General features: G+C 41.3%; 1 protein-coding gene across 1 annotated transcript; it reads left to right on the plus strand.

The window, feature by feature from the left end:
* Positions 1-1,677: 1,677 nt before the first annotated feature.
* LOC148366231 (natterin-3-like) lies at positions 1,678-9,314 on the plus strand. Its single transcript, XM_088335265.1, has 4 exons — positions 1,678-1,774; positions 4,196-4,322; positions 6,933-7,236; positions 8,629-9,314. The coding sequence occupies exons 1-4, from the start codon at positions 1,678-1,680 to the stop codon at positions 9,268-9,270; spliced, it is 1,170 nt and encodes a 389-aa protein (XP_088191391.1). The 3' UTR covers positions 9,271-9,314.
* The last annotated feature ends 847 nt before the right edge of the window (positions 9,315-10,161 follow it).

Genomic DNA, 10,161 nt, shown 5'->3' on the forward strand with positions numbered 1-10,161 from the left:
GTTTGCATGTTCTCCCCGTGCTTGTCCCTAGGTGTGAAGGAGTGAGTTGTATGTCATTGTGTGCCCTGCGACTGGCTGGCAACCAGTTCAGGGTGCGTAGCAATGGAAACTGATATATATATATATATATATATATATATATATATATATATATATATATATATATATACCACAGCCATATCCCCCTAGTGGGAGGTGGTTAGAGTCATTTCTGACTCTTTTTGGGAGATTGATTCAAAGGAGGGGATTCCCAGCCCCTCACTCAACCCAACTGAGGTGTTGGGAGTCATTAGGTGACCAAACCCCCCAATTCCAACCCCTAATGCTAAACGCCAAGCAGGGAGGCAACGGGTACCAATGTTTAAGTCTTAGGTATGACTCGGCCGAGGCTTGAACCACAACCTCCCAGTCTCGGGGCGGGCGCCATACCCCCAAGGCCACCGAGCTGGTAAACTGAAGGGGGCCAAGTACTGAACCCTGCGGAACACCACAGGTAACACTAAAAAGGCTCAGTGCATCCTATCCAGGGTTGGGTAGGGTTACTTTAACTGGATTACTTTCAATTACCTTTGGATTACTCCAATACAAAATATGCTAATAAAAGACAAAAGAAACTAAATATAAATAAAATTGTGACTCACAACACGTGGTAAGCTTTCTCTCCTGGCATTGATCTCTGGCAAAACTAACATAAAATGCGAGAGAAACAAAATGAAAATAAATCCAAACAGCTTGCCAACATCATTTTTGCCGTTCCATGTATTCCGTTACTCCCCAAGCCTGCACAAAATTTAGTCATTTGATTCATATTTAGTTTCTTTTGTCTTTTATTAGCATATTTGGTATCGTTGTAATCCAAAAGTAATTGAAAGTAATCCAGTAAAAGTAACCCTACCCAACCCTGATCCTATCTGAGAGGTAGGATCTGAACCATAAGAGGACGCTTCCTGAGAGACCAATCCAGGAATTCAGTTGTCTGTCTTTGTGTGCCCTGCGACTGGCTGGCAACCAGTTCAGGGTGTCCCCTGCCCACTGCCCGAAGATAGCTGGGATGGGCTCCAGCACCCCCGCGACCCTAAGCGGTGCAGATAATGGATGGATGGATGGATGAAGAGACGTGGCCTCATTAATATCGACCAATCGTTGTTTGGTCTCCCAGCAATATTATTCGATAACTTGAAAAAATTCGCTATGTCCCAGCTATCCCAAGACCAAAACGACGTCCTTGATTTAAATACCTGTAATGTGGAAAATTCTTGTTTGAAATAGATACAAATATAAAAAATGGCATGCTTTTTTGAAGAGTATTTGAACTTGGCACAGTTCTGAGGTCGTGGGAACCTCCTGAGTGGGTTAAAATCCTTACTGTGCGGAGTTTGTATGTTCTCCCCGTGCTTGCGTGGGTTTCCTCCGGGCACTCCGGTTACCTCCCACATTCCAAAGACATGCATTTCAGGTGAATTGGCCGGTCCAAATTGTCCCTAGGTGTGAATGAGCGAGTAAGTTGTCTGTCCCCGTGTGCCCTGCGATTGGCTGGCAACCAGTTCAGGGTGTCCCCTGCCCACTGCCTGCCCGATGATTGCTGGGATGGGCTCCAGCATCCCCGCGACCCTACTGAGGATAAGCGGTGCAGCTGATGAGATGAGATGAGAGATTTAAACTTGGGTGTGATTGCAGATGGCGACGTGTCTTGCTGCTGCGGTGTCGCTGCTCCTGTTGGGGCTCTGCAGCCCGACCTTGCAGTCGGACCGACTTGATGTCCAGCGCCAGCCCAGTGAGTTCCACATATGGACTTACAGTATGTCCCAAAAGTGAAAAATGAAATGAGAGGGGTCTACTCACTTTTGGGACATACTGTATGTTTGTCTGCCATTTGGTACCCTTATTAATGATTGCCATTCCGCTTCTTAAGCAGTGTTGGGCACCTTACTTTATAGTTACTCTCTACTTCTTCCAAAAAAGTAATGGAGTTAGTAACAAAATCACTCCATTGTAAAAGTAACTAGTTACACCCACTACACAGCATTATTTCCAAACAGAAGAGCAGTTTCAGCGACAGACTGCTGTCACTGTCTTGTACTACGGGACAGACTGAAGAGATCTTTTCTTCCTCATGCCATGAGGCTCTTTAACTCTACCCGGCAGAGTAAAAGCCCACATTAAACCACACCACCTACATTGCATATTACCGAATTTTATTGCAATATGTATTCTGTGTAGCACTATTTAGATATTCTATATAACACGCTACAGTGGGTATTAGCACGTCACATTGGGTATCTGTATATTGTATTCTTTTTGCTTTATTGTCGTATTGTTCTCAGCTCAGGGATGCTGCTGAAAAGGTGAATTTCCCTTCGGAGATGAATAAAGTATCTATCTATCTATCTATCTATCTAGTTACGAGGGAACCTAACTATTTCTGTTGCTTAAAAAAAAAGTTGACTTTGAACCTTTCTGAGCAGTATTTGACTCAGTTGAAAAGAGAAGAACACAAACAAAAACGTACGTAAGCACACAAACGTACGTAAAAATGCACAAAAATATATGTAAACACGCACAAAAACGTACGTACGCACAAACAAAAACCTACGTAAACACTCAGTGTACGTAAAATGCACGAAAACGGGCAAAAACATATGTAAACATATCAAACAAACGTGAAAATGCACAAAAACGTACATAAACACACACAAAAACGTACGTAAACACAAACAAAAACCTATGTAAACACTCAAACATACATGAAAGCCACAAAAACAGGCACAACAACATATGTAAACATATCAAACATATGTGAAAATGCACAAAAACGTAGGTAAACACAAACAAAAACATATATAAACCCACAAATGTACATGAAATTCACCAAAAGCTAAGTAAACACACACAAAAACGTACGTAAACTGGCGCATAAATGTACGTAAACACAGACAGAATAGTACCTAAACACACAAAATGTACGTAAAGACATCAAACGTACATAAAAAAGCACAAAAACGTATGTAAACACGCACAAAAATATACATCAACAAAAACAAAAACCTACGTAAACACACAAACGTACATAAAAATGCACAAAAAAGGCACAAAAAAGTATGTAAGCATATCAAACGTACGTAAACACACACAAAAGCGTACGTAAGCATACACAAAAACTTACGTAAACACAAACGTACATAAACACACAAACGTACGTAAAAATGCACAAAAACATATGTAAACACGCACAAAAACATACGTAAACACAAACAAAAACCTACGTAAACACTCAGTGTACATAAAATGCACGAAAACAGGCAAAAACATATGTAAACATACCAAACTTATGTGAAAATGCACAAAAACGTACAAAAACACACACAAAAACGTACATAAACACAAACAAAAACATACATCAACCCACAAATGTACGTGAAATGCACAAAAATCTATGTAAACACACACAAAAACGTACATAAACGGGCACATAAATGTACATAAACACAGACAGAATGGTAGGTAAACACACAAAATGTACGTAAAGACATCAAACGTACATAAAAAAAGCACAAAAACGTATGTAAACACGCACAAAAATATACATCAACAAAAACAAAAACCTACGTAAACACTCAAAGGTACATAAAATGCACAAAAACAGGCACAAAAACTTGTGTAAGCATATCAAACGTACGTAAACACAAACAAAAACGTACATAAACACACAAACGTACGTAAAAATGCACAAAAACATATGTAAACACGCACAAAAACATACGTCAACACGAACAAAAACATACATAAACACTCAAACGTACACAAAAATGCACAAAAACAGGCACAGAAACGTATTTAAACGTATCAAAAATACGTAAACACACACAAAAATGTACGTAAACACGCACATAAACGTACGTAAACACAAAAGTACAACATAACAATTTAAAAAATTTAAAATTATTTTAATGTTTTTTCCACTTTGGTTGAAAAAGTCATTTGCAAAAACATTAAAAAAAAGAAAACTAAGAAAGAATATTTCACAATAAAGTTGAGGGTCAATAATAAATTTCTACTTCAAATTAAAATATTGCGAAGGAAAGAAAATCATGAAAAAGAATCGTCCGAAAAACATTTGGTGGCAAAAGAAAAAAAATGATTTCGATTTTGCTTTAAGTTGCAAAATAACATGTTTTTGTTTGTGTGCGAAAAAAAGAGGCGTGGCTGAACGTGGCCCTGGGGGAGGTGGTCCCGCCTCTCGAAGTGGTCAGTGACCCCGCCCCTCGAGCCCCAGTCTCCGCCCCTTCTTCCTCGGCCGACTTCGGCGATTACTCCAACCTGAGGTGGGTGTAGAGGTAAGAACATAAGCCCGAGCCCGATCCGACCCGAATTTCGACCCGAGTCCGTCCTAGAATGTCAATCATTACGTTCGGGGTTGGGCCGGCCTCTCTATTGCTGGCTCTCTCTCTCTTAAAGTGCCTTTCTAGATTCTCAAACCTCTTATGTTATGCTAGCAGCAGGATGATAGTGAACCATTTCTTATATCAGCTGTATAATACACTCAAACAATAATACACCGTCCGATTTTTTTTCTTATCTGTTGATTGGGTTTAGGTTTAGGATAAGGTCCTTATCAATTATAATACAGTTATTTTCCATTTTTCTCCGCCAGTATACTAATTTCTAAGAAAGAAAGAAAGAAAGATAGAAAGAAAGAGAGAAAGAGAGAAAGAGAGAAAGAGAGAAAGAAAACGCCAGAGAGTGAGAGAGTGAGTGGAAGAAAGAGAGAAGAGAGGACAGAAAGACAGAAAGAACAGAAAGACAAAAAGAGGAAATGAGAGGAAAAGAGAGAAGGACAAAAAGACAGAAAGAACAGAAAGACAGAAAGAGAAAGAGTGAGAGAAAGAGGATGAGAAAGATAAAATAGAGATAGTAAGATCATGGGAAGGGAAAGGAATAGAAAGAAAGAGGCTGTGAAAGATAAAAAAAAGAGATAGCGTGAAAGAGGTTCAATGAAATAAAAAAGAGGTAGAGAAAGAAGATGAGAAAGAGCAAAAAATGAGATGGAAAGATTAAAAGAAAGAGATAGAGAAAAGGATGAGGTAAAGAGAAAGAGGATGAGAAAGAGTAAGAAGGAGATAGAGAGAAAGATGATGGAAAAGAGACAGAAAATGAGAGAGAGAAAGAGGAGGAGAAAGAGAAAGAGAGATAGCGAGAAAGAAGGTGAGAGATAAAAAAGAGATGAAGAGAAAGAGGATGTGAAAGGAAGATATAGAGAGAAAGAGAAGATAAAAACAAGGAAAGTAAGAAACAGAGTGAGAAAGAGAATATGAAAAGAAAGATAGAAAGAGAGAGGAAAAAAGAGCGATAGTGAGAAACGAATAGATACAGCTCCAGTTTCTTTGGGAGTGACACTTGACTTTGCCGACATCAAATAGATTTAAAACTGTAGCTCATTTTCCTCTTACGCTTCTCCCAATGTTGTCTCGCGGGCAAACTTCAAGCTTGAATCCAATATGATAAATCACCTCTCCTCCTCCCGAGTCCTCCTGAATAATACATGTCATTTTGGGGGGTTTTCGTGCTCGGTCCCGCAAATCGAGTCGGTTCGGACCAATGTTCCCTCTAAGCTGCGTGTGTGCGCAATTGTGCAGTGCCCAGAGCTTTTCCGCGCACAAGAAAATCTAGCCAGCGCACAAAAATCAGGGCTCGAAATTGCTAATTAAGAAGCGAACTAAGTCAAAGTTAGAGTGCATGAAGGTAAAAATACACGGGTTCCCCAGACGCTGTGTTCTAAATGCGGGTTTTTAGAAGTCGAGTCGAAGTAGAATGAAGTTGAGTCAAGTCAGTAGAGTTTTTGAGAACCGGCTTTTTCGGCTCAACTCACTAAAAAGAACCGGCTCTCTCGGGTCCTTAACAGCTCTTCAGGTTGTTTTTGTTTCTTTCATCCCTATATGACCAACTATTATGTGAAATTATGCACAAAATGACTTAAAGGAAGGAAGAATAGAACAAAAAATAAAAAAATACCAAAATGAATAAGTAGTGAAAAGCTGAGAAGAAAGAAAAAAAGGAAGAGGAAAAAAGAAGAAAAAAGAAGAAAAAAGCCAGAAAAAAAAGAAAAAGAAACGAAGTAAATATGAAATGAAATGAAATGATCTGCATTTATATAGCGCATTTTCAAGTCAAGACTTCCCAAAGCGCTTTACAGTGTGCTTCACAGTGTGCAGCCATGTAAGGCGCTAACCTGCTTATTGGGGGTATTAGGGGTTCAGTGTCTTACCCAAGGACACTTCGACATGTAACACGGAGGAGCCGGGATTCGAACTGCGATCTCTTGATCCCAACACGAGCGCTCTACCTCCTGAGCCACTGCCGCCCTGAGAACAAAAAGAAAAAAGTACAAAAAAATAAACACAATGAGATTTTTTTTAAAGGAATTTTTTAAAAAAATGGAAAAAAAACAGGGAAAAAGAAGAAAAAGTTTGTGTTGCATTCAAATAATTTCCAACTATACAAAGTCAATCTTGTTGCCAAAATTGTACTTCCACAAAAAAAATATGATTAAATGTAGTTCTGTATCGTGCAACCGACAAAATAAGCCCCCAAAAATGTTAATATTATGCAACAAAATATATCAGGAAATAAAAAGAAATGGATATCTTGTGAGAGAATTATTTGTAGGCCGTACAACCTCTGCAATAGTACATGAGTCAATTCACTCAAAAGAGAAAAATAATTTTGCATTTCCGGAAACTCAGCAAAATATAACGTGATGTCAAGTTTTGGACATGTTTGATAATGAATTATCTTGCCACACTTGGGATTACGGTTGCTCACTGTTGTTTCAAGCGTTGCTCACCGACTTTGTGTGAACGCTCAGACCCGTAAGGAAAATTACAGGGAACATTAGTTCGGACTGTATATCGTATGCCCGGTCTTATACCCTTTAGGTGGGTGGCGTGGAACGGTTCCCTCCCGGCCGGCGCAGTCGGCATCTTCAACGGCTACGCCGGGCGGACCGACTACGTGTGCAAGGTGGGGTGCGAGGCGGGCTTCGTCTCCAAGGACACTTGCCGCTACCCGTACGCCGACAAGGAACACTCTTCCTCCGCCTTCGACGTTCTGATCAACGTGGATCGCTTCGAGTTCCTGGAGTGGACGGAGGACTCGTACGGTTCCGTTCCCGCCCACGCCGTAAGAACCTGCGAGGGAGTGGACATCTTCGTGGGCAAGAACAAGTACGGCCTCGGCAAGGTGGGCACCGATTTACAGAAAAAACCCCGACCAAAAACTGGCTCATAAGCCGTAACATACATGGGCGTAACCAGCCCGTTTTGGGGGGTGCTCAAGCACCCCCCAAATTCCACCCAAGTTCTCCCAGAAATTATAACAATTATTTAAAAGAACTCTCTTTTCCTTAATAAAGGACAGGATGGGCTTAAATTGTTTTGATAGATAGATAGATAGATAGATAGATAGATAGATAGATAGATAGATAGATAGATAGATAGATAGATAGATAGATAGATAGATAGATAGATAGATAGATAGATAGATAGATAGATAGATAGATAGATAGATAGATAGATAGATAGATAGATAGATAGATAGATAGATAGATAGATAGATAGATAGATAGATAGATAGATAGATAGATAGATAGATAGATAGATAGATAGATAGATAGATAGATAGATAGATACAAAGATACAAAGATAAATAGAACTAGACAATTCCCGCGGCAATTGTAAGAGTTGTGATTGATCTGGAAGATGATCCCGGTATGTATATATAACCCCGGTTGTTAGCATTATGAGTTAGCATAAAGTTTTTAGTACAGAGAGATGTTTCTGTCATTTTTTACTTGGTTCTGTCGCCCCCCCACACCCCCCCCCCCGGTACTGGCAAGTTCATTTGAGATGGGCCCACAACCGTTACCAACAAGGATATGCGTTGTGGAGGTCTAAAAAAACACATTCATGGTAAAACCATAGTAATAACACTGTTATTACACTTTAAAAACTTTAAAAATATACATGTTCAAATAGAATGGGCCGTTCGATTTGAATTGGCCCATCCGGAATGCATTGAGCCCATTCAATTTGCTGAGTCGTTAGCATGTTAGCATTAGAATAATTTTTCAGCATGAAGAAGTTAGCATTTAGCCGTTAGCATCACTTTTTAGCATGTATCCGTTAGCATAACTCATCAATAATAATAATAATAATAATTTCCTTGTATTGTCATTCTGTGTAACAATGTACACAGAACGAAATGTCGATTGCATCTGACCCGATGCAGCCGCAGCCAAGAGAGGGCGCCGCCGACCACTTTTTAAGTCTTAGGAATGACTCGGCCGGGGCGCGAACCCGAACCTCCCAGTCTCAAAGCGGGCGCCTTACCATCTAGGCTACTGAGCTGGTCAACATGCGTCCATTAGCATAATTTGTAAATATGAGGTAGTTAAAATATTGCCCATAACAAAATTTTTTAGCATGAAGAAGTTAGCATTTAGCCGTTGGCATCACTTTTTAGAATGTACCCGTTGTCTCCATAGCTTTCTCTTCGATGATTTTGTCTTAAACTATTCCTATCGCTAGTAAAGTTAACTTAAGAAGATCTTCATTCTTCTTGGATGTTGTGAAGGTCGTGAGCCAGCATGAAGCCTTTTTCCTCCCGTGGGAGGGCGACGAGTACTGGTACAAGAGCTACCAGGTCCTTCGGGTGAACCCGGACGTCTACAGCCAGCACATCTCGCACGTTGAATACGCCGTGGACCAGATGGAGCTCTTCCACCACCCTCCCGAGACCCTCAAACTGGCCAAAGTCACCAACTTGGAGTGCCGCTCCGTGCTCAAGAAGGTGACGCTGGAGAAAACCAGCGCCAGCAGCAAGACCTGGGACACGGGCCGGGAAACCCGCAACGGCTCCGTGTCCACCATGAAAGCCAAGGTGCCCATCCTGGGGCCCGGGAACGTAGACTTCACCGAGGAGCAGACGGTCACCTTCTCGGAGGGGACCGGTCTCGTGGAGGAGATCAGCCACTCGGTCAGCGTGGAGCTCCTGGTGCCGCCCAACTTCTCCTGCGCCGTCAGGATGGACGGACGCAAGATGAAGGCCGACATCCCCTTCTCGGCCCGGTTGAGTCGGACCAACCACAACGGTGACACGCACTGGACCTCCATTACGGGGACCTACGACGGCGTCAGCGTGGGCGAGATCAACGCCGTGGTGGAGCGATGCCGACCTGTGGCTGACGCCGTTCCCTGCCAGGTCTTACAAGAATGAAATCTAAAACCTCTTGGATGAAGACATTAAATATTTTAATGAACCTGCCTGTGTGGTTTTCTCAAAAAGGTAGTGCAGTCTTCTTCCAGTGGCTTGGGAATCACCCCCAAACAGATTAGTTGGATTTAACTTGGCACATATACATTGACACACCACACTGCTTCACTACGAGTACGCGCCTAGAGCCTCCTACACACACTCGTTCGCAGGATATAAGAAGTAATACTAGGAAGTTGGGCTTCCTTAATGTGTGGACAACGAGCTGATCAAAGCCACCCCAATCAACATGGCAATCAAGTTATTGAGGACGTGCATGAAACGTCATCCCTCTCTGATCAGATGATGGGACCTTGTCTTTTTTTTAAAGGAATAAGCTCTGTTGATGAGTTAGCTGCCTATTACCATTCGTCCATATCTCGTGACACACCACACTGCTTCACTACAAGTACGCGCCTAGAGCCTCCTACACACACTCGTTCGTAGGATATAAGAAGTAATACTAGGAAGTTGGGCTTCCTTAATGTGTGGACAAGGAGCTGATCAAAGCCACTCCTGCCATCTAAAGGTGATTTATCATACTGAAATCATTCCCAGAGGTTTGATGCTTATCGATGAGCATCGCTAAACCCTTCAAAATAGTGTTGTTGTTTTTTTGTTTTTTTAAATAAACCATTTCATTTTTTTTTTTAAATTGTTTTTTGGCACTCAAGGGACAAGGTATCTGGCCCCTGTGACCGTAGCAGCAAAATGGCGGACAAACATGTCAACTCTCTCACGTTATGTCAAATATCAATTTTTCAACCTTCGAGAACCTTTAAAAAGCGCGTTTGTATAAAAGTTAATGAATTTTGGATTGTCAATTAACTCAATATCGGTGTTTCTTAACGAATC

This window comes from Urocampus carinirostris, chromosome 5 (genome assembly GCF_059441175.1).
Source record: "Urocampus carinirostris isolate Australia breed hairy pipefish chromosome 5, RoL_Ucar_1.0, whole genome shotgun sequence".
Classification (NCBI taxonomy): Eukaryota; Metazoa; Chordata; class Actinopteri; order Syngnathiformes; family Syngnathidae; genus Urocampus; species Urocampus carinirostris.

Excerpts from the sequence above, each read along its gene's own strand:
- LOC148366231 (XM_088335265.1), top strand. The coding sequence starts at position 1,678 with ATGGCGACGTGTCTTGCTGCTGCGGTGTCGCTGCTCCTGTTGGGGCTC. Across the intron at positions 4,323-6,932 it reads GGCGATTACTCCAACCTGAG|GTGGGTGGCGTGGAACGGTT; the intron begins GTGGGTGTAGAG and ends TATACCCTTTAG. Across the intron at positions 7,237-8,628 it reads ACAAGTACGGCCTCGGCAAG|GTCGTGAGCCAGCATGAAGC; the intron begins GTGGGCACCGAT and ends GATGTTGTGAAG.